The sequence below is a fragment of the Sarcophilus harrisii genome, chromosome 4 (genome assembly GCF_902635505.1).
Source record: "Sarcophilus harrisii chromosome 4, mSarHar1.11, whole genome shotgun sequence".
Taxonomy (NCBI): domain Eukaryota; kingdom Metazoa; phylum Chordata; class Mammalia; order Dasyuromorphia; family Dasyuridae; genus Sarcophilus; species Sarcophilus harrisii.
Genome location: NC_045429.1, coordinates 16,821,875 through 16,846,931, shown reverse-complemented (window position 1 = coordinate 16,846,931; position 25,057 = coordinate 16,821,875). Strand labels below are relative to the sequence as shown.

At 35.9% G+C, this 25,057-nt stretch overlaps 1 protein-coding gene across 1 annotated transcript; it reads right to left on the bottom strand.

Moving 5' to 3' along the window:
• Positions 1-400: 400 nt before the first annotated feature.
• On the bottom strand, positions 401-25,057 carry LOC100921949 (cytochrome P450 2J2). Its single transcript, XM_003767297.4, has 9 exons — positions 24,832-25,057; positions 21,783-21,945; positions 16,198-16,347; positions 15,305-15,465; positions 13,376-13,552; positions 8,252-8,387; positions 6,761-6,948; positions 4,391-4,529; positions 401-1,010 (listed from the first exon to the last, which is right to left on the bottom strand). Exons 1-9 carry the CDS (start codon positions 25,039-25,041, stop codon positions 799-801), a joined length of 1,536 nt encoding a protein of 511 aa, XP_003767345.1. The 5' UTR covers positions 25,042-25,057; the 3' UTR covers positions 401-798.

Sequence of the window (25,057 nt, the reverse complement as noted above, 5' to 3'; positions counted from 1 at the left end):
TAATAATGTTAAAGGAAGCTTTTTTTTAGAGATGAAATAATCGTTGCTATTTATTGGGCTCCTTTTCTATGCTAGGCACTGGACTGAATTCTGTAAATCCAAAGATAAAAAGAAAACAATATTTTCCTACAAGTTCGCACTCCATAAGGATTTAAACTTTCTGCTACCTTTCCTAAAATCAGATCCATTGTGTGAGTTATAAGCAAAATAGAGAGAGGAATAATTAACCAAAGTTTGGCTCTACAGCTTGAGTCAAAGAAAGAATAGCATTGATTCTTGCAGAGATCCTCATACTGCCCGTGGGCCAGATGTGGCAGCTGAGGACAATCATCCCCCTCACCCAGGGCTATGAAGTTTCTTTATTTAAAGGCCCACAAAACAAAGTTTTTGTTTTTTACTATAGTTCGGCCCTCCAACAGTCTGAGGGACAGTGAACTGGTTCCCTATTTAAAAAGTTTGAGGACCCCTGGCACAACATCACAATGCTGTAAATTTAGGACCTGGGTGGGGAGCTTTAGTGATTTTCCTCCTCAGTTTAGATTTGAAAAATGAGACAGAGATTCAAGGGATTTGACCCCAATCACCTAGTTAGTAGATGACAGAGCTGTGATAAGCCAGTAAGGACTCTGCTTTCCTTTTGCTAGTATTCATGCTTCTTTTTCAGAGTAGGAATATTCACACTGGGCCAAAGATATCCTTCCTTGGTGTCTCTCCTCTTTTTTCCCTCCTTGACTTCTCTCCCTTTCCTCACTGAAAGGAAAGGAAGAATTAGGAGGTTCCAGATTATTTCCTGGGCCCTCAGAGTTCATGCTTCAGGCCTGGCTTGGTCGACATCTCTCGAGGAATGGCACAAATTTGGTAGGGGAGAGGAGATATGGTGGTGCTGTATTGGAAGTCCAGGCTCAGCTGGGTGTTGGGAGGAGGCTGGAACGTGAACTTCTGGAGCAGGCTGGTGAAGAAGAGGAAGAGCTCAGCCCGAGCCAGCTGTTCTCCCAGGCACACCCTCTTTCCTGAAAGGCAAGGAGATAAATCCACTAATGCTTGGCACAGGCAGGGGTTGAGATTGGGGATCTCCAGGACCTGGGGGTGAATCCTAGCATTAGGATTGGCCCTGGGGCCAGTAACTAGCCCACAATCACAATGCTGATAATGGTCAGAGGTGGAATCTGGGCCCAAACCTTCCTTGCTGCATTTCAGTCACCATGTCCACCAGCCATCTCACAGCCAACCTCAGAAATTTAACAGGTGAAATACTTCATACTGTGGGCAGAGGACCTGGGTTCATATGTCCCCTCGGATGCTTCTCACCCACATGGCACTGGACATATCACTTAACCTGATAGGCCCATTTTTTCTCAACTGTGAAATAAAGAGTTGGATGATGTGGTCCCCAAAGGCCTTCGTCTAAGAACTGACTTCTGTGCAGCCTTAAGAAAGAATGATTCTTGTTCTGAATTTAAGCCACATAGGTTCAGTGGAGAATGTTGGGCCTGGAGTCAGGAAGTTTTTAGTTCAAATCCATCCCTGATACTAAGAAACTGTGTGAGCCAGGATAAGCGACCCAACTGCTCTCAGTCTCAGCTTCCTCATGTGTAAAATGGGGATAATGGCAGCACCTACTTTGTAGGCAAAGTACACACCTGGTCACCTTTTCGAAGACCTGAAGGATCTCTCCTCACTCCTTTCTCCAAAGAGCTACTCTTAGAAAGCTCAAGTTATTTCTGGTGGGAGAGGTGTAAGTCTGGCCATAATGACACTAAAATTGTGTGTCTATCCCCTCAGTGCTATGACAAAAGCACAGAAACAAGTGATGGATTAACTGAATGATCCTGTCACTTTCCAATACCCTGAAATTCTATCTCTTAATCTGTTATTGTTTCTCTAAGAAATGTCAGGAACACAGCTTCCCTCCCTCAGCCTTCCTTCTGGCTTCTGGAAGAAAAGAGACGATGTAGACTCATATCCAAACGAACAGAGGGCAGGCCTGGGAGCCAGGAGGATCATTCAATCAGAGATGACGTTCCAAGGTTCCACAGAAAACAATCTAGTCCCACTTCCTCATTTTACAAATTTGGAAACTGAGTGTCAGAGAATTTAAGTGATATGATCATGTCTCTCCTTTACCCCATAAATAATAGACATAAACTCTTCCACAATAATAGAAGGTGACTTATCCCTAATGATTTCTAGCTTATAAAATTCTCTAGTACAACCTTGATCATGAGCCGGTGAGGCGTTAACTAATGATTTCATTGAGCAAACTCCTAATACTAATAGCTAACACTTTAATGTTGGCAAAGCCTTCTAAAAATATCTGATTTAATCCTCCAAACAATCCTCAGAAGTTGGTGCAGTCATTCTCCCCATTGTATGGATGAGGAAATTGAAGCAAACAGTCGTTAAATGGCTTGCCTACCTAATAAGAGTTTGGGGCCAAATTTGAACTGAAGCCTCCCTGAATTCAAGCCAAGCGCCCTGTGAATCCAACCCAAGCCCCCTCTCCACTGTACTGCCTTCCTGCCTGGATATCTATTAAGCACTTAAGCCAGGCACTGAGATGAGTGTTACACATAAAAGGGAGAAGCATAAATGATTCTTGCCCTCAAAAACCCTACATTCTATGAGGAAAAATATTATATTCATAAGTAGATATACAAGAGATACCTACAGAGCAGGGGGACCTGTAAAAAATAGCACTGGGACTGGATCTTGAGGAAGCTTGAGATTGCAGGAGGCAAAAGTGAGGAGGAAGGGCGACTGAGCCTGAGGGAAAGGCCCTGGCAAGACATGGAGTTAAAAGTGTGACACGGGCAGAATTGCACCCAACCCAAAGGCAAGAAGGCAAAGGAAAAAAACAGGGTGAGGTCAGGTACTAATAACATTAAGTCTTAGGGCAATTTATATTTGATTTTATAAGCCACGGGAAGCCCTTGGAGATCGCCGAGCAGGAATGAGGGCAGGTGGTACCCAGGTTAGATGTGCACTTAGAAAAAATCATTGTGGCAGCTGGGTGAAGGATGGATGGGGATGGGGAGTGATCTGAAGCAGAGAGATCACTTAGGAGCCTAATGCAATGGTCCATGTGAGAGATGATGATAAATAGACCCTGTAGGGATGGTAATTCTTTGGAAACTTTAAAATACTATGTAAATGGAATACATAGACACAATTTTAACACAATGTAAATATATTTTAACCATTTAAAAATTTAAATTTATTAAATTAAAGAAATTATTAATGGATTGTTTTTCAATTAAAATTCATTGATAATAATTTAAATTTATTAAATTAAAATTCATTAATAATAAATTAAATACATTCAATTTAAATTAGAATCCCCAACTTCCTTCAGATCTCAAGCTCATACACAGCCTCCAATTGTAAGAGCTTTCTCTTTACTGGAATTCATTTGTATTTGCTTAGGACCGGAATAGTACAGATTTGAGGGTAACAGAGACCCTCCAGGCCACCTACTCCAATCCTTGCACTTATATTAAAAAACAAAACAAACAGACAGACTCAGAGAAGGTCTGAGTCACTTCAATTCACACTACTAAGAAACAACACAATTAAAACTCAGATCCTCTTGTTTTCAATTCCTGGAGCTCTTGAGTTTTGGCTCAGAACTTGAAGGAACTCAACTGGCCATCTAATCCGATCCCCTCATTTAACAGATGGGGAACTTGAGGCTCAGGCATTTCAGTTAGGTTGGCCCAGGATATCCAGAGCTTGTGGATGATGGCTGGGCCTGGGAGAATTCTGGGGCCTTTGCAAAGGGTCTGTAAATCTATCAGACAGAAGCCAATCTGAGGATAGAACGTTGTTCCCCTCATTGATGCTATTTAGAGAATGCAGAACAGTCCTCATTGTCTCTTCAGAGGCTCAGGGATGGACGGCTGCCATGCTCCTTTCAGACTCAGTTATACTTTTGTTTTCAAATGGTCACAGGTGATCTGGTGGTGAATAAACTACAACTATACTTTAGAGATTTGCTGAGTCCATTGGACCATGGCGTCTAGGAATTACACTGGAAAGTGTAGGGAACTGAGGGCGATTTCATCTTGAACACTTCAAAATTATGTGAATATGGCCTGATCATTTACCTCCCTGACATATAATTCGTTCATCTGTAATAAGGGTACCTGTAGTCCCTACCTCATGGGGTGTTTGTAAAACTTCAAAAAGATGTGGTCTGTCTTGTAGACTTTTATATTTGGTTCTGGTATATTTTACCAGTTAGGGACTATTCCTAGTTTGTGTACCATCACATGGCTATGACTTTCAGAAAGTAGAGTCTGGCAAGTTTCTTCATGTTAAAAAGACCCCCCATTCCTACTAAGTATGGCTTACCCCCAGGCCTAGGGCCCCCTCCCTACTAAGTGTGGCTCACCCATTGAGAAAGGCAGAAAGGACTCTCTTTTCTGAAATTGACCATTTTCCAGAAAATGTTCCGGGTTGAAGGTTTCTGGGGTAGCCCATTCCTTGGGGTCTCTGTGCAAGGCAGTCAAGTTGGTCATCACTATGGTTCCCTAGAAACAAGAGAAAAGAACTCAGTCCAAGGAACTTTGAAGAGATAGATGGTCCACCCTCTCATTTTACAGAAGAGGAAATTGAGAGCCAGACAGAGCATAGAATCTGATGCCATGCAGATGTTTAGTGGCCAAGAACTCTAGATTTCTTAGGCAAGGGTTTCTAATCTGTTTGGGGTCACAGACCCTTTGGAAGGATGGCAAGGCTTGACACCCCTTCTCAGAATCCCATTTTAAAATGAAAGTAATTAAACACACAAAACACAAAGGAAACTGATTATCTTGAGATACAACCATCATGTTCTAAACAAAACAAAACAAAAAATCGAGCTCATGGATTCCATATTAAAAACCCTGGTGTTAGAGAGTTTAGAATTTGAAGGGATTGTAGAGGTCATTTGGTTCATCTCTTTCATTTTACACATGGTTAAACTGAGAAAAGGTAGACTCATTTAAGTTCATCCAGCTAGTGGCAAGAAGGTGGAGATGAACCAAAACTGCCTTGTTCAAAATTTCCCCTTTGGGGTAAATTTGACGTTGAATAGCATTGAATGATTTGCCTTTCACTTGGCTTCTGCTCCAGCCTACTTCATGCCTACTTATGAATTACATTGTAAATGAGTAATTTTCCCAGATATCAATGGGCCATAAATTTGTAAATTCCTTCAGAAGTCCTGTAAGAAATGATGGTTAGAAATTTCAAATACCATGAAAGATCTATGGAATGGCAATAAGGGAACCCATTCAAAATCTTTGATTTGGATTAATTAAAATATAGCATTAGAGATTTGGGGGCTAGAAGCCTTTTTATATTTACAGGTGAGGACATTGAGGCTGACAGATAAAGTGAGTTGTCTGGGATTACACACTAAGCATTTGTGGCTGAATTTGACCCCAGTCTTCCTGACTTCAGTTCCAACTCTTTATCTACTGGGGCTTGTTAGATCAGAACCTACAGTTTCCTTGTGTTTGATTATAAAGACATCTCAGTGTATTTAGACAATCTGATTTAAAAAAAAAAAAACTATCACCATGGCAGGAGCTCAGAGGGTTAGACACAAATGGGGACCAACATTAGGGCAGAAAAATATAAGTTCCAGGCCTTCTTGTGTTGCTCTGGAGACCCTAGAAGAAATTAAATATGGCAGCTCTTTCTTTGCTCATTATTGCACTCTGTAATGCTCACAGTGTCTTGCTTTTCAGCTCAGTAAATGAAAAAGAAATGAAACTTCAGTTTAAAGCTCAGCAACACTTAGCATAGTGATTGAAATATAGTAGGCCCTTAATAAATGTTTATTGCATGTAACTGTGTTGTTTCTGTAAAGGGAATTACTTTGGATCTAATGAAGCTTTAAACTTGGAGCTGTTAGAATGATTTGTTAATAATGACTTCCATTTAGTCTCTAAGGACTAAGGTGACTTTTTAAAAAGTTGAAGCCTGAATTCAAGCCTTGCCTCATGAAAGGATGGTTGGTTACCAAGTCCTGCAAATGAAATTTAGCATATGGGAAAGCAAATAACTCTTTCTGAATTTCCCTGTGACTGAGAAATCATTTTTGTCTCAATATGTATGATTTGCTTTTGTCAAAAGTTGGGATAATAGTAAAAAAAAAAAAGTCATCATAGAAAAAAAAAAAAAAGTTGGGGAAGTTCCACACTAGACTCATATGCTCATTGACCATAGCATCCAGAACAGATAGAAGGACATTTTATGATGAAACCCTCTTATTTTTCAAATGAGGAAACTGAGACACAGGGAGGTGTCACACATATTAAATCTAAATGGACATACATTATTTAAACACGGGGTTAAAACTAGATTTTGAAACCAGTCCCTCTGCCTCCCAAATCAGTATTTCCTTGTTTGTTTGTTTTTCTTATTCGACTGTGTGAATCAATAATTTTAAGCTTCTAGTCCAAAGTTTTGTTGCTTTTTTTTTTTTTTTTATCATGACGTCTTTTGGCAGTCAGTGGGGTGAAGTTTATACCCACCTTCATAGAACAATTCTATTTATGGTATAAAATAACATACATAGGCTTATAAAACATATTATATAAAAATGCATATCAAAATATACATATTTTAAAAACCAAATTCATGCATTCTAGATCAAAAATCCTTGTTCTATAGTCTATATTGTTGTTGTTGTTTCACCTTTTTCTACCTACCATCCAGGGTAGATGGAAGTCATAAAACTCTTTCAGCTTGATGGGAGAAAAAAGTCATTTACCTTTGGTACATGGTATCCTGCCACTGTGGTATCAACCACCGCCACCCTGGGCACATTGAAAGGAAGAATATTACCCATTCTCTGAACTTCATGAACAGCTGCATTCGTGTAGGGCATATTCTCTTTATCAGCCATGGTGGGCTGCCGAGATTGGCCAATCACCCTGTCAATCTCAGCTTGTATTTTACCTGAAAAGAAGAGGGACAGTTTTTCAAGACTCAAAAAATTGCTCCCATTTATAGAGTGCTTTAAAGTTTTCAAAATATTTAATAAACAGTATCTCATTTGATCCTCACAAAAATGCTAGAGGGACAGTGCTTTTATTATCCCCATTTTATAGATGAAACTGAGACAGAAGTTAAGTGACTTGCTCAGAATCACATTTCTAAATATATTTTTAACTGATAATTTTATTTCCCCTTTCAGCCTGTTTTCTCTGATCATGTGAGAGAAACACAGCCATATCTAAGGGAGGGTTAAAATTTTGGTTTGCCACTTAACCAAGGGTGCCAAACTCTGTAGCCTAGAAAGGTGGAGACTTGATTGCTTAAGGGAAAATGAAAAAAATTATGTTGTTGGGAAAGTATCCAAGAAGGTGATGCCAAGGAAATCATACAGAATATGGAGACAGAAGACCTGGATTCAAATTTCAGCTGGACCACTCACTATTTGAGTGTCCATGAATTAAAATATCTTGGGGCCTCATTTTCTCTATCTCTGAAATGACTGAGTCAGACTAGGCTGTGTCTAGGGTCTTTAAATCACTTAATTTCTCTTAGCCTTGGTTTCCACATCTGTAAAATGAAGGGGTTCCAGTTTATGGCCTCTAAAGATTTCTTCCAATACTAAATCTAAAGATCTTATGACCTTCTGTAGATTGAATTAATAATGTAGCATTCACTTATATTTCTTTTGAAATATAGAGATTTATCACATTTATAGATTTATTACATTTAATAAGATAGAAATGCGTTTTAAAATGTTGATTTTTGTTATCACATACTTTTAAAATTGAAAATACTTAGAAATTACCATAATAATTAATAATAATAAAATAACATCAGGCATTTATATAACGTTAAAGCTTACAAAGTACTATATGTTTGTTAACGTGTTTGATTCTCTGAACAACTGTGGGACATAAGGGCCATTATTGTCCCCATTTTGCAGATGAGGACACAGAGAAGTTATGTAATTTGCTCAGGGTCATATGGTTAGTAAGTGCCTAAGGCAGAATTTGAACTCACATCTTCCTGACTCCAGATTCCATACTCTCTACTATCCTAGCTATACTATCATATAGGAAGCAGAAAGAAATTTTCCTGTTAAAAAGAGGTCTTCATAATTGTGAAAAACGATAATCATTGCTTGATTCCAATAAGAACTGAAAGAAGATGATGCATGTAAAATGACTGGCAAACTTTCCAGTTCTCTATAAATTCTTTGGGGAAGAATTCTATAGGGGTGCATAGCCTGTTGCCATCACTATACCTTGGATCTCTGGATAAAGGGCCATAAACAGCATTCCCCACCGCAGAGTGGTTGAAGTTGTCTCTGTTCCAGCAATGAAGAGATCCAGGGTGCAGAAGACTAAATTTTTTTCAGTAAAACTAGAATGGATGTTATCCTTAAATTAAAAAGGCAATGATCACGTGGTTAAACAAAAAATAATAATTATGCCTCTCTTCAAACATGAGGAGCTTTCAGCCTCAGAGGGGTCCTGGACTTCCTTTTAATCCCCAAGAATACAGTAACTATACCTAAGAATGAGAATTACTATTTTTTTCTTTGAAAAATATTTTTCTAATTATATGTGAAGATAATTTTTACATTCTTTTTTATATGAAATTTTTAGTTTCTAAATTTTCTATGACCTCCCTCCCAAATCACTAAGATGGTGAGCAATTTGATATAGGTTATATAAGTACATTAGTATAAAACTTATTTCCTTATTAATTGTGTGAAAGAAGTTTAAAAAAAAAAGAAAGAACACTTTGAAATTAAAAAAATGAATAGTATGCTTTGGTCTACATTCAGATTTCATCAGTTTTTCTCTGCTTGTAGAAAGTATTTTCCACCATGAGTTTTTTAATTTGTCTTTATTGTATTGCTGAGAAGAGTTAAATCAGTCATAGTTGATCATTGCTCAGCATTGTAAATACTGTATACAATGTTTTTCTGGTTCTACTCACTTCACTTTGGATCAATGCATGGTAATTCTTTCAGACTTTTCTGAAATTTACCTGCTCATCATTTCTTATATATTCTTATATTCATACAACACATAACTTTTTTAGTCATTTGGGCATCCCTCAATTTCTAGTGGCGGGATAGAGTCAAGAAGAGTGGTGATGGCTTGATATGCATGGATGACCTTGGTGTCTCTATAGTGCCCACTTCAGCTGCTTTCATGATTATGACTGTTGGAATAAATTTTTCTCATCCATCTATTCCACCAGGAAATGTTCAGGGTAGACACCCCATCAAACTTACTAATAGGTTTGAGACTCTTCCGTTATCATCAATCAGGTTTTAGCATGTCTGCAGAAACAATTTACTGGAGTGTGGCTACTGTGAATGCTACACCTTCTTGGAGTCACAGGTGAGAATTAGGTGGATGAGTTGGAGATCCAAGGAGATCAGTTGTTTTTCTAATGAGATATTTCAGATTCTCTAATATTTTTTCTAATTTTGTTGTATGTCTTTTGATGTTTTTCAATTACATTTGTGCAATACTAGTCTTCAAGGACTTATTGTTTTACATCTTCTTTTCTAGTTGATTAACTTTCTTTTCATAATTTTCTTGGATTGTTTTTTTCTTCTAATTTTCCTCCATTTTCTTTTATTTGATTTTTAAATTCCTTTTTGTTTGTTTTTTTGCCATATTTTTTGTTGGGCTTGTGACCATTTAACAGTTCTCTTTTGGCTAGGAGTGGCTTTTTTTAACCTCACTATCTTCCTCTGAATATGAACGTATGTCCTCTTTACACCAGAGTATCTATCAGTTGTGTTATTTTTCCTTTGCTTATTTATTTTTGTCTTTAATTTGCCTATTTTTTTATTTTTAGTGGCTTAATATCATTATTTTTGAATTTTAATCCAGAGTTGCAGATTATGGAGCCCTAGACTTCAGGTCCTCCTTATGGCTATTTTCTGAATTCTGTCCAGGGGTTCAATCTTAGGGACTTCTCTTCCTTACCTGAATCCCAGCCATAGTATCTTGAACATGTTCTTGCTCCCTGTGGTACTGCTCTGACAAGATGTGTACTCACTTCTCTTTGTTCACTGTCATAGCCAGAGATTGATTACATGTGATCAGCATGCTGAGACTAACTTCCAGAAACAGCAGAGAATCCTTTAAACTTCCCTCACTCAGTCAACTGCTGTTTTTTAAATGAAAATCTGTGAGGTAAGTTTATGAGGTGAACGTAAATGAGGGAAAAGTTCTTGAGGCCATGAACAAAGTAAAAGTTAAAATGAAATTTCCTAAGGTCTTCTCTCCTTCCCTCCAAGTAGACTGTTGGTTCACTGGAGTCAGCCAAGAAATGTTTATACTTCTCTCAGGCCAAACCTTAGTCCACAGAGTCTTCTTTATGATTCTATTTAGATTTCCTAAAAAGACACCTGCTTTATCTCTTAATTTTTGCTGTCTACATTAATTTTTTAGTAGTTTCCTGTATGTTTTTAGAGGAAATCTACAGAGCTTGAAAATTTATGATCCCTTCTGGCTTATTCCTCTTGTATCTATTTTTCAGGTTAGTTGTTTTTCCAGTGAAGTATTTTACAGTTTTTTTCATTTTTATTAAGTTTGACTCATTCTTAATATCCTATAGAGTCATTAGCTTACATTTGCCCAATTCTAATTTTGAAGGAATTATTTTCTTCAATTAACTTTTTACCTCCTTTTTCATTTGGCTAATCATACTTTTTAAGAACTTTTTTTCCCCTTCAATCAATGTTTTGCTTGATTTTCCAAGCTGTTTGGTTCTTTTTTCATGATTCCTTTGCATAGCTCACTTTCCTTTTTGCATTTTTTTTCTCCTCCCTAATATCATTTAAAAAATCCATTTAAACCTCTTCGAGGAGGACTTTGGGGGCAACTAATATTTTCCTTTGAGGTTTTATATGTCAGGATTTTGACATTCGTGTCCTTTTCTAAATTTGTTTTTGATCTTCCCTAAATCTGATACTGCTATATTACTTGCACGGGGCTGTGCTCCCTTCTAACTCAAATGAGACAGCCCTTTGCTGCAATCCTTCTAAGATATTTTGGCCAGGAAAGTTGTTTAAACCTTTCCTCTTAGGGAATCTGTTATTCCAGAATTTGTTGAATGGCTTGATTTAAGGTTATTTCTAGGAACCTGGGGAAAGCTTAGGTAATTTTCTGCTTTAATCCACCATCTTGTTTCCATCTGTGGCAGCTTCTATTTCTGTTAAATTGGGAGGATGTAGGTACTTTTGTCACTAAACCTATGTAAATGAGATCTTTGTTGTACAGGTGAGAAAAGTTAAACTCAGAGATGATTATATGAATTGCAAAGTCACAGGCCTAATAAATGACATGAATCTTGACCCTTTACCAGAATCTACCACTCTACTTCATCATGCTACTGCTCAACCCTGTGTGCATGCTCCCCTGTTCCAACTCCTCCTATTCCCATCACCCAATGCTACATTAAAAAAAAAAGAATGGACATAGCGTTTGGTTTTTTGAACATGGTTATGTTTTCTGTTCTATCATCTGATCAGAATATGTGCTTAATAGAGATTTTTAGTGTACTAGAACCATAGAAGTTTGTATAGAATTTACATCTGTATTTGTATTGAATTTTTTCTCTTCCTCTTCCATCTTTTCTATTTTTCCTTCTTTTCTCTCTCATCCTCTTTCACTTTATCTTTTTCATTCTCTTTCTTCTCCTTTTTCATCATTCCCTTCCTTTGCCTTATCATTCTCTTCCTTATTATCATTCATATTATTTTCATTTTAACTCTACTGCACACTCATCCACACGCTAGTTTGTAGCTGATGTTATTTCTTCCTCTGGCACAAATAAAACTAATTGAATAATGGAAAATAAAAATAGTTCAATTTTTATATAGTGCCTACCATCTGCCAAATACTGTGATAAGGGTTTAATATATATTTTCATTTGATCCTCATGAGAACCCTGTGCAATAGAACATGCTATTTCCATTTTACAGTTGAGGAAACTGAGACCAATATATTGAGTAATTTTTTTTCCTCAGTCACATGGAAAGTCTTCCTAACTTAATAAGTCTATCAATAATAAGTCTATCAATGTTCAAAGCAGTTCCCTAGATAACCTTTCTCTTGTTATAAGTTCATCCCTGTTTCATGCACTTAAAATAAAGAACTCAGTCCAAAGAGCTGGATTTATATATCTATGCTCCGTGACTGTTGGACAAATATAGTAAACTCTTTTGGTTTCAGTTTCTTCATCTGTGAAATGGAGAAAATACCTGTGTTAGTTATCTTTTGGTTCTGCTTAGAGGAAGAAAAACATTTTGTAAACCCTGATGTATCAGATGCAGCTAAGTAGTAGTTTTATTACCATTTCTTATCATTATAACTTTTCTAGGTAAGAATAAATATTTTACCTCATTGATTCATTCTTTTAATAGAAAATTAATTGAAATGCTTTAGAATTTTCACTCATAATCCTGTAAAGTAGGTATTGCCACTAATATTGTATACATTTTTCAAATGAAAATAGTGAGACTTAGAGAAATGATTTGTTCCCAATAAACTTGGATAATGAATTCAGAAACTGGAATATGAATAGAGATCCAGAATTCTTGAAATATATAGGACATAATCACAAAATCTTGAAGCTGGAATCAAATCCAATGTTTTATATATAGAAATGGGGCCATAAATGCAAGGATCCCTGAGCCTATATATTGTCTTATATTATCTATGTTTTGATGTATTTCCATTTATTTTGTTAATTATGTCTAAATTACAACTTTTAATCTGATTGTGTAGTACTTAGGAATGATCTAGATTGCAATTCTGCCCACATGTTGCACAAATTCACAAAGGTAGTTATATTTTAATTCCATATGTAAGATGAATGATTTAACTAATTTTTATATTGTCATGAGGTTTACAAAGAATATACACATGGTAATTATAAAGAGATTAGAGGTCCATAATGTTGTATATGGGAAAAAGGACATGTAGGAAGATGAATTCATAGGAATGAAATATCATGGCCAAGACCTAAGTCCTGAGGAGGTATGAATAAAAGTGATGCTAGACTTGGAGACAGAAAGAGTTGGGTTCAAATATAGCCTCAGTTTCCTAATAGCTATGTGACCTCTCTGAGCCTCAGTTTCCCCTCTTATAAAATCAGGGGGAGGAACTCAATGATCCCTATTTTCTCTTCCAATTCTAAATAGAAATCATGAGTTCTCTAGTGGCAAGCTCCATATTTACATTCTTTACCTTCCAGAGTTGTCACTGAGGAAATATATTTACATTATGAGGTAGATATAAAATTTAGAACATTTTAATATATGTATCCCAACTTTGTACTTTTTTGTTGTTTGTTTTAAACCCACAATGCTCACTTTCTGAATTATTTCTATTACCTTGGACAGCTCCTTCAGGTAAGCATCAATGAAATCCCGAGGCTCCTCTGGGTTCAGGTCTTCTTTGTGTTGTTTAATTACATATTCTACAAAAGATTCTACTTTCTTCCATTTCCTAAACAGCTTCTGGTGAGTTCCTGGCAGATGTTTCATTATCCCAGGAAACAAATTGAAGAACTAAATATAAAAAAAGGGGCAGAATGGGGAAGGATGAGTGTCAGTTTCTCTTAGACCATCATATCTCTTCATCTTCCTCATCCCAAGTCAGGATAAGGTTCTTGACCTTTTTTGCATCATGAAATTTACTCTAGTTTCATGTCTAACCATTCCTGAAGGCTAGGCGCTATTTAAACCACTGTGTAATCTCACATACTAGTGCTCTCTTAAAATCCAGGTTAGTGTCCAACTAACTATCTTTTGTCTCATACACCAAAGCCTTGGTTATTTTCTGATGCAAGATGTCACCAATTGAGGCACTTTCACAATGTACAAAGAAGGAAGGAAGAACTTTATTTTACACAAATTGCTAACACTTGGGCCCATATTTCCCTGTTAGCCATCCAAAATTCCCTTCTCCTGAATTTCCATTTTGCTCTTCTTAGGGAAATGAAAGTTAGTGTCATTCACCCTTGCCCCCCACATTCTTCCATAGCCAGACTCCTGAAGAATTAAGTGAAATTGTGACTAGCGACTCCTTTGGTGAGGTTCGCTCATTAGCCAACTAGGAAGAAGAGTAGATGGAATGCTTGAGGTAGAATTTGCCTCAGAACATTATTAGCTGTGAGGCAAGTCATTAATTTTTTTCTGCCTCAGTTTCCTTATCTGCAAAATGAGGATATTAATAGCAACTATCTCAAAAATCCTATTGTAAGAATCTAAATAAATCAGTCAATCAACAAACATTTGTGAAATACATCCTATGACTTGGGCATTGTTCTGAGTGCTTGACATATAAAGAAAAGGGAAAAATGTCAGTCACTGTCATAGTTCATATTTGAATGGGAGAATCACCATGCAACTAAGTGCATGCTAGACATATACACGCATTGAAAGATATTCCAAGGGGAAAGCACCAGCAATTGGAAGGACTGGGAAAACATCCTTCAGGACAAGATGAAATTTAAGGTCATTCTTGAAGGAAACCAAAAGATGGAGGAAAGGAAGGAGAGTATACCAGACAAGAGGGACAACCAGTACAAAGGCACTGAGGTGGGAGCTAAAATACGTACACCTTAAATGTAAGCCTTTAAATCATCCATGTTTCTGTAGTTATGTTTCTTCTCTCTGTCTATTCTAATCTATTGCTTTAGCTATGTCTGTGTCTCTCATTTCTGTCTCTGAACTTCCCTTCTTTTCTCCCTCTCTTTTTACTTCTCCTTCTCTCTCTCTCTCTCTCTCTCTCTCTCTCTCTCTCTCTCTCTCTCTCTCTCTCTCTCTCTCTCTCTCCTTCCCCCCCCCCATTGGATTTATTTATATGCACATACACTCACTTGAAGGAATATCGTCTCCTCCAACAAAATGTAAACTATCCAAGGTTGTGGCCTGTTTAATTTTTGTCATTGCATCCCTATCTCCTAGCACAGTACTTGGCACCCAATAAATGCATAATAAGTGTTTGTAAATTGGTAATCTGGGTATAGATTTAAGATAAACTTAAAATTGTATTGAAACCTTTTCTCATTATTTGGAGATCACAGTATTCTGGAACTGCTTGGGTCCCTCAGGCATGTTCTTTCATGTCACTGTTTATAAAAATCTTGTTTCTTTTCTCTCCTATTCTCAGTTTCCTTTATTGCTTACAAGCATGTTCCCAGACAGATTGAGCTTCTGCCAACTTCTCATAACCATTCTTGTTTCTTTCCCTATGCGGGAAGTATGTGGCCCAATTGAGGCTGAGCCAGCCATGCCCAGGAAAGGATAGTCTGTTACCTGACATTGCCATTTGGTTTCAAGCATCATAATATCCTCCAAAGTCTTCAGCAGCTCCCGAAACTGAGAATCATGATACTCAAAGCGATGCCCAAAAGTTATGGAGCAAATGATATTGGAAACAGCATTGTTGATCTCATAGTGTGGGTCAAAGGGCTGTCCTGTTTACCAGAAGAGAAAGAGGACAGGCTGCTCTTCATGGTACTCATGGTCTTTAAAACAACTCACCAGAACTTTCTAATTTTTCCTCTTAAACAATTTTCTCTCACCTCTCCCTCTCCATCCAGCAGTACATCTTTACTGTATTATTGTTGTCCATAACCAGCTAGTGCTTAAATAGATATGAGATAATCCTTTAGGATAAAAATGGATATTCAATAAAATAAAGAATTTAAAATCATTCTTGATGAAAAGACCAGAGCTAAACAGAAGATTTAACTTTCAAAAATGAGACTCTAGAGAAGCATAAAAATGTAAACAGGAAAGGGAACTCATAAGAATCATAAGAGCGTAGCATAAACTGTATACATTCCTACAAGGGAAGATGATGCTTGTAATTCATAAGAACTTTCTTATTATTAGGACAGTTGGAAATATATATTTATATATACATACATATGTATGTATATATATGTGTATATATATATATATATATATGACACAGGTATAAGTTGAATATGAAGGGATAATGTATAAAAATAAAATTAATGGGTGAGAGCAGAAAGTCCTGGGAAAAAGGGAAAGGGAGAGGTAGAATGGCCAAAAAAAATGCTATAAAAGAGGCAAGGAAAACCTTTTAGAGGATTAAACACCATGTATTGGGGAGCAATGATCATTTGGATAAATGGACAATCACAAGCAATTGAAAACATCTCTCTCTGACCAGGGCTCACCTTTTTCTTCCCTGATAGCTTCAATGAGATATCTGGCCTCCTCCCGTATCCGATCTTCCAGAGTCTTCTTTCCCAAACCAAAGTTCCTTAGGGTCATTAAGGCAAATCTTCTTTGTTGTTTCCATGCTTGGCCATTAGAAACTATTAAACCTAAATAATAAGAATATTAATAATTTATATCACTATTTCAAAAGATCTATGATTATATTGGTGTGGTAATTTCCTCTTCTAGCAATGGAATTTAATAAAATAAACACTTAAAAAAGGAACAACAACAAAAAAAAAAACCACAATGTACCAAACATTGTGCTGGATATACAAAGAGTAAGAACCAAACAATTCTTGATACCAAGGAATTCACCCAATTAGGGAAATAGGAATGCATTGAGAGAAATGGAAAGGGAGAAGTGGAATGATATAAATTATCTGCCAAAAAAGAGGCAAGAAAAAAATCTTTACAATGGAGAAGAAGAGGAAAAGGAGAGGTGACATGAGTGAACCTTATTCTCATCAGAATTAACTCAAAGAGAAAATAATATACACATTCAATATGGGTATAGAAATCTATCATATTGTACAAGATAGTAAGAGGGGGATGGGAAATAGGAAGGGAAGGATAAAAGAGAGCACATATTAGGGGAGGGAGTGGTCGGTAGCAAAATATTTTTTGAGGAAGGACAGAGTAAAAGGAGAAAGAAAATAGAATAAAGGGGGGGAATACAGTTAGCAATAGTAATTATAAAAATAATTTTGAAGCAAGTTTTCCTAATAATGCCTTATTTATCAACTACAGAGAAAACTGACTCAAATTTATAAAAAATAAGAACCATTCCCCAATTGATGAATGATCAAAATATATGATTTATACACAAAGAGCTATACATTCATGCATAACCTTTGACCTAAAAATATCACTATTATACATAAATTCAAAAAAAATATTTTTTTAAAAAAGGAAAAGGACCTATATGCACAAAAATATTTATAGCATCTCTCTTCTCAGGGCAATAAAATAGAAGGAAATTGAGGGGATACCTGTCAATTGGAAAATGTCTGAATACATTATGGTATGTGATTAGGATGTAATATTATTATTCTATAGGAAATGGTGAGTAAGATGTTCTCAGAAAAATCCTGAAGAGTTCTCCATGAGCTCAAGGAAAGTGAAATGTCCTGTATACAAAAAAAAAAAAATCAATGTATTGAAATGCCCAGGTCTAATGACTGTGCTATTCTCAGCCTCTCCCTCTTTTCTTGAGGATTTTTGTGATTTTTGTTTTGTTTTATGGCAGGAGATCTATGTTTTCTTTCACAACATGACTTTTATAAAATTATTTTGCATAACTTCACATGTATTTTTTTAATAGGCTGAGAGTAGGGATAAAGGGATAAGAATCTGGAACTCAAAAGTTTTAAAAACAAATGCAAAAAAAGTTTTAAATGTAGCTGGGGAAAATATTATAATAAATAAATAAAAGGAAAAAAATATATGCTTTAATGTATATTCGGTCTCCATAGCTCTTTCTCTGAATGTGGATGGCACTTTCCGTCACAAATCTATTGGAATTGCCCAGAATTATTGTTGAAAAGAGCCAAGTCCATAATAGTTGATCATCACATAATCTTGTTACTGTGTACAATGTTATTCTGTTCTGTTTTAAGAAGTTTGCTCTAATCTAATGTTTTATTTAAGATATTTACACCAATATTCATTAGGAAAATTAGTCTATAATTTCTTTATCAGTTTTGGTTCTTCCTGCTTTAGGTATCAGTATCATATCTGTGTCATAAAGTGAACTTTGTAGGACTCCTTCTTCTCTAATTTTTTTCAAATATTTTATATAATTGGAATGAATTGTTTGTTAAATGTTTTGTAGAATTCACATGTAAAAATCCATCTGGCTCTGGAGATGTTTTCTTACAGAGCTCAATAATGGCTTATTCAACTTCTTTTTCTAAAATGGGACTATTTAAATAATTTATTTTCTCATCTGTTAATGTGGGCAATCTATATTTTTATTTGTATTCATCTATTTTACTTAGATTTTTCAAATTTATTGGCATACAATTGGGCAAAATAGCTCTTTGCCTTGTTATTTTTAAAGAAACTTCCTTTTGTAAAAGATTCTATGAATGAATATTTCATATTGCTATAATTCCAAGACTCAACTATTAGACAAATATATATATATATATATATATATATATATATTCAAAATGTTTATGTAGGGCAGAAACTCTGTATCATTAATTTAATCCTACAAGAAGATGTTAACTCAGTGGAATTGATAAAACAATGATTATCTAATTTAGCATATGAGTTCCCTAGTTCAATATGATTGAATTAATCCTAAAACAAGGTGTTAACTCAGTAGAATTAAGATAATGATTCTCTAGTACTTAGTATAATTCTACAAGCTAACACCTATTCTACAAGATTGACACCTATGATGATGTACTTATAATAGAGTATATAAGAGTTAAGATATCTGGGAGAGGAGAAAGACTTCAAGATAGAGACTGTCCTATTGGCTCTCCTGTTACCTTTGATCAACTAGCAGGTAAAGGTCAGTATGCAGAAGCTTTAGCACAGATTAATTACCCTTTGACAGCATATGAGCAAATTGCTGCTGCTGGGGCATCAAAGCATGGGGCACCTTCCTAGGAAAACAAGAGGGGGAAGCCTTCAGGAAAATAGGGCAAGGTCCAAATTCGCACACTTTGATCATTTCGTGGAACATCTGAAGACAGCTGCCATATGAACTATTGGTGAAAATGCAGTAAAAGGAATAATTATAAAACAATTTGCTAAAGAAAATGCTAATTAGGTTTGTAGAAGAATTATATGGGGACTACACAATGATGCTCCTTTAGAGGAGATCATAAGACACTGCCACAGTGGGCACAGATGCCTTTTATATCCATACTATGATGCAGAACATGGGAAGACAGGGTCCTTCTTGGAAAGGGACTTCCAGAGAGAAGTGCTTTCAATGTGGTAAAATAGGGCATCTGAAAGGTCAATGTTGGCATAGAGATAGAGAGGACAGGGTGGGAGAACAAGACCCAAAACTCCATGTACAAAATGAAACAAGGGCTTCCACTGGGCCTCAGAATGTAGATTGACTCAGGAAAAACTAGAGGGGAGGCTCATCTCCAGGGCCTCAGGCAAAAAAACAGGTGGGGCATGATGTAAGCCAAGATTATACTCAGAGAGTCTTTAGAAGTTCACAATTAAGACATGATCAATCAGCCAAAAAATAATCTGATGGAAGAAAGGGATTACATGATCAATCATACTGAACTAGAGAACTCAAATGCTAAACTAGATAAACCACTGTCTTATCAATTCCACTGAGTCAAGACCTTATTGTAGGATAAATCAATCATACAGAGTTCCTGCCTTTACATGTTTACATTCTCCCTCTATCCTTTCTCTTCTAACTCCAACTGAGCCTTTACTATGCTTGGACAATGACTCTACTCTGTCCTTAATGACTTTTCTTCAAAGTCTTTACAATGACTTTTCCAAACCTTTGTCTTCTCTTCTTTACTACCTAGCCATACTTAGGACAGATTTCTAAGCCTCCTAATTCTCAAAGAAGATGTTCTCTCATATGTTTCAGTTCATTCCTTCATTCTGTAAATATTTATGTTTATGATGAGGTCATATGAATAAAAAAAACAAAATTTGATAGGCAAAGGGTAAAAAATAATATATGTCATAAAGTGGGGTATGAAAAGGAGAACGAATACAGAAAAAGCAGGTGGGGTAGAGGACTGGCAATATAGGAACCTTACTCTCATTTGAGTTGAAGAGAAAACAATGTATGCAGCTAAATAGGTTGATAATCATATGAACTTCCAGAGGAGTGATAAAACTGGGGAATAAAGTAAAGAAGAAACTGTTAGAAGAGTATATGGATGTATGTAAAAGGGTTAAGTGAATAGATAAAAGAAAAATTTTTAAAGGTTGGACAAAAAAAGAATAAAAGAGTAAAGGAGAAAATAGGGGCACAAGGTGAAAAGAAAGGTTAAAAAGAAAAATAGTAAAAATAAGAGAATAATTTACAGATTGTGATTAAAACTTTGATTGTAAATGAGATGAACTCATCCATTATGCAGAAAGAAATAGCAGAATGGCATAAAAACCAAATTCCACAATATGCAGTTTACAAAAACATATTTAAAGAAGACGTGTACACATGAAGTGAAAATTGAGGACTGGAGTAAATTTGATTATGCTTCAGCTGATGCAAAAAAGGCAGGGGTAATAATTATAATCTCAGCCAAAGTTATGCTAAAACAGATTTAATTTAAAATGATAAAAAGTGTAACAACGTTTTGATAAAAATTACCAATGAAACAATATCAATATTGAAGTTACATGTATCAAACAATATAGCAGGTAAAATTTTAAAAGAAAAGTTTAATGAGTTAGGTGCAGATAGTTAATAATCTAATAGTGGGAATTTGTAATCTTTGGCATTTAAAACAAGATAATTCTAACCAGAATATAAATAAAAAAGAAGTTAAAGATGTAAGTATAGTTTTACATAAGCTAGATATAATGCATATCTAAAGAAAACTGAATGTAAATAGAAAGGAATACATTTTTCCTCAGTATGGTAACTTTGTAACAATTGACTGTATATTATCCAAAAAAATAGTCAAAAGCAGAAAAGTAAAAATATTAAAAGTATCTTTTTCAGATCATAAAACATAAATTTCTGTTTTATAAAGGTCCAAGGGAATATAAATTAAAAACTGATTGCAGAGACAAATGACCTAATCTTAAAGAATAAGTGGCTAAAGACAAATCATAGAAACGGTTAATAATTTCATTAAAGGGAATGACAATAATGAGACAATATATCAAAATATATAGGAAACAGTAAAAGCAATGGTTAGAGGAAATATATATATATATATATATATATATATATATATATATATCTTTACATTTTTAGACATCAATAAGTTAGAGAAAGAACAGATTGATAAATCTCATAAAAACTCAAAAAAGAATAAATGAAAAAGCCCCAACTAAACACTAAATTAGAAATCCTAAAAATTAAAGGTAAGATTAATAAAATTGAGAATAAAAGAAGCATTGAATTAAAAAATAAAACTAGAAATTCATTTTATGAAAAAAATAGATTTTAAATGGTTAATATAATTAAAAAGAGGGAGAAGAAAATCTAATCACTCTCAGTAAAAATTAAAATGGCTATGAAAGGAAGTTAATGTTTTTTTTTCCTTGTGAGAGGCTTTTAAACACCTGAAGAAAGTTATCATGCCTCCCTTCACATAAACCCTCCAAACTCCAACTGATTCTTCTATAGGATGAATCTGAACCCCTTCACCATCCTCATCACCCTTCCCCTCAATCACATTGCTCTTTCCCAACTCTCAGACATGAAGGAGAATTCAAAGGCCAATTTTTTCTATCTTATTTCTTCTAGTCACAAGCCTAATATAATCGGTTTGAATCCTTCCGTGATGGTGAAGGGCAAGAGTCAAAGATACTTTCAAACAATCCTAGAGATGAAAAAAATATATATATCATAATTCAAAGAACTCACCAAATGACTTAAATACATGGAAGTGGACAGGAACTTGAGGTCGATCTATAAACACCTGGCCTTGGTTGAGCAAAATCTCCTTGATCAGTGGCAATCCAGAAACCATCATAAAAGAAAGATTGCCCAAATATATGCAGAAAATATTTCCATATTTCTTACAAAGCTGAAAAAGAATTGGATTTAAAAACTTCCATTGCCTTTTAAGCATTTTTTTTGGTCTATATGATTATCAAACGACTTTCTAGCAATGTGAAACAGCAGTTCTGATGGAGTCCACTCAATTCAATCTGATCCAATTTTACCAAATTCAGATCAGTTAACCTCAAGAAACAATGAAAATTCAACTATATTCCAAATTTTGTATTAGGAACTCAACAGACTGTCACAAATCCCAAATAGTTCCTTTGAGGAAATGAAATTGGATGAAAATGATCTGTGTATGTATAAATAAGCATAGAATATATAAAGAAAATTCTAACTTATTTCAGGGGACGCTAGCACCTCGGAGAGTTCAGGTAGGTTTCCTATAGGGAATGAATGACTCCCTGAAGCTGAGTTTTGATGGAACCTGGGAATATCAAAAGATTCAAGGGGAAAGGGAGTATATTCCAGGCTCTGAAGTGACTAGGGCCTTAAAGGAAGCATGGTAGACTAAGAACAAATTCAGACATGACAAAGAACAATTCAGAGTACAACATGTGGAAATGACTCAGAGATCAACACTAATTGGAATTATTTGGAGTGGGTAGAATGTAAACTCCCAGAGGGCAGGGAAAGTATATTTTTGCTTTCTTAATCCCCAGCACCTAGTAGTCTCCAATACATAGCAAGGATTTATGGAATGCTAATTGTTGATTTATTGATTTGGTCTTTCACCCACTGACATCAAAGCCCTTTAAAAACTGAGTAGAGGTTCTTTGCCATAGCCCAAAGGAAAAATCAAGCAATGTTGTTGCCAACATGATTATGAGCTTCTCTTAATAAGGTTAAGCAAGGCTAAGCTTCAATTTAACAAGACTTGTTTTCAGGTAACAGGCACTCCAAGAGTTTTGTTAGCACACCCTTATCTGAAGCCATCACAGCTCAGTAGGGCCCAAGAATGCTGGTCTCCCACTCCCACTTCATCAGGAGCTCAGGTCGATAGCATATGGTTAGTTCAGAAGCTAGGGGTGTTTAGATTTCCCCCCCAAAAAAACCTGACATTTGGGATAAGATAGAATAAAGGTTTATAACATGAAATCTTATAAGATATGGATTCAGCTTCTACCTTTGACTTAGCCTACAGGAACCAGGAACTTAAGCTTTTCCAATATTTAGTTTTTCCATATGTAGCAACTTTCCCAAAGGGATCTATTTGAGGATCAAATGGGATAAGTTCTCTAATAATGGGTTGTTTTGAGAATCAAAATGCATAATAATGTATGGAAAGTTCTTTACAAATGTGCAAGGAGAATGTTGGTCTCATCTGGGAGACAGCATGAGATATTGAATAAAGACCCAGCATCAGTCTCAGCATCATAAAAACCTGGGTTCACATCAGACCCTGACCCATGCCAGCTTTATGACTCTTGACAAAACACTTAAATTATGAATTTCCAAGGAGGAGGTCTCCATTGGGTTAATCCTGGATCTGTGCTTGGCCCTGGACTGTATAACATTCTATAAGGGACTCCAATAAAGGCACGTAAGGGATGCCAATCTGATTTGCAATCAACATTTAGTCAGGAAGGATAGCTGGGTGATGAAATTAACCAAAAAAAATTTAATGGACCACAGTCAGGCTGAATGGAATAAGGTGAAATTCAAATTCAAAAGATAAATGCAGTCTCACATTCAAATAAAAAAAAATTCTCAAAAATTCACTTGCTCTGAAAAAGATCTAAATTTTGACTCCTTCGTTTTCTTTTTTTTAATTTTGATTACTGAGTTTTATTATAATCCATTTCTTATATAAAGTCCTACTTTATGCATTTGAAACCATGATTCTGATGGAGTGTCCATTGGTTTCATCAGACTGCCAGAGACGTCTAGGACATAAAAATAGGTGAAACAATCCTTATATAGGGTTTGAATGGAATGGACCAGGTATAAGTCAGCAGTGTGATATGTTAAAAAATCAGTTAGTGTTAGGTGAACTCAGTTGAAAGAATAACTGGGATGTTGGCAGCACAATATTAATACCCATAATTGATCGATAAGGCAGCTGAACATAAGAGACTTCACATGACTTGACCAAAATCTCAAGATCTAGGTCATGTACCATAGCTTCTTAACTTTTCACAAATATGTATGCGTGTGTGTGTATCGTTGCTGTCCTTTTGTTTGTCTAGTTCATCCTATTGATCCCTTCTCAAATAAAAGTTTTTAAATGCATAAAATAAAATAAATAAGATTAAATAAAGGAAACCAAGATATGAAAGTACAGTGACCACAAAATATTTTAAACTAAAATCCAATGGCCCAGTATAAGTACCTCTGTTTCTAGAGTTTGAAGGGACCTCAGAGGCTGCCTATACAATTTCTGCCAGTCAGACTAGTTTTTATTTATGTATTGATTATTGTATGCCAGGTACTGCTCAAAGCCCTGGAATACCAAAAAGCAAAAGACAGCCTCTCAAGGACCTCACCTATCCTTTTCTTTATACATATAGTAATAACAACAAATAATATAGTAATTTATCTAATGCTTAATGGGTGCCCTTCAGTGTGTAAAGGACTTTGCAATTATTATCTCATTGGAACAGATTCACAAAAATTGAATTAGAAGGGATCACAGCAGGCATCTAATCCTGATCATGTACAAAAGGAAAGTCCCCACATGTAAGGAGTTTCTCTAGATCACCCAAGTCAGAATGGGGATGTGAATCCAACCCTTGGAGCCCCAAAGCAGAGTTCTTTTCATTGCAAAAGGTTGCTTCCTAGGTAGGGCCAGAGCAGGGATGGACACCTAGGTTTAGGACTGCCCACCCCAGCACAAACCCAGCACATGCCCCTGTTCCTGTACCTTATTCATAGCCAGTGGATTCTCCCCTTCCATCTCAGTTCTTACCTCTTGGATGGTGATTTGGGGGGTTTTGAAGTCCATCTGGAAGAAGTTGCCCAATATGGGAAGCCCCGGAGGGCCAGGGGGGTAGTTTAGATGTTTCCTCCTACTCTGTAGATAATATGCCATCAGGACGATGGCAGACAGGAGTAGGAGGTTCTGTAGGGAAGCTCCTTCCCAAAGAGAAGGGATCATGTTTCCCAGAGAAAGCTGCATCTTTCCCAGTTCTGAC

What these genes read in the sequence shown, in the direction of transcription:
- LOC100921949 (XM_003767297.4), bottom strand. Translation starts at nt 25,041, where the DNA reads ATGCAGCTTTCTCTGGGAAACATGATCCCTTCTCTTTGGGAAGGAGCT. An exon ending in AAACCAAATGGCAATGTCAG is followed by an intron (nt 13,553 to 15,304) that starts GTAACAGACTAT and finishes TTTTATATTTAG; the next exon opens with TTCTTCAATTTGTTTCCTGG. An exon ending in CCTTTATCCAGAGATCCAAG is followed by an intron (nt 6,949 to 8,251) that starts GTATAGTGATGG and finishes TCTTCTTTTCAG; the next exon opens with GTAAAATACAAGCTGAGATT.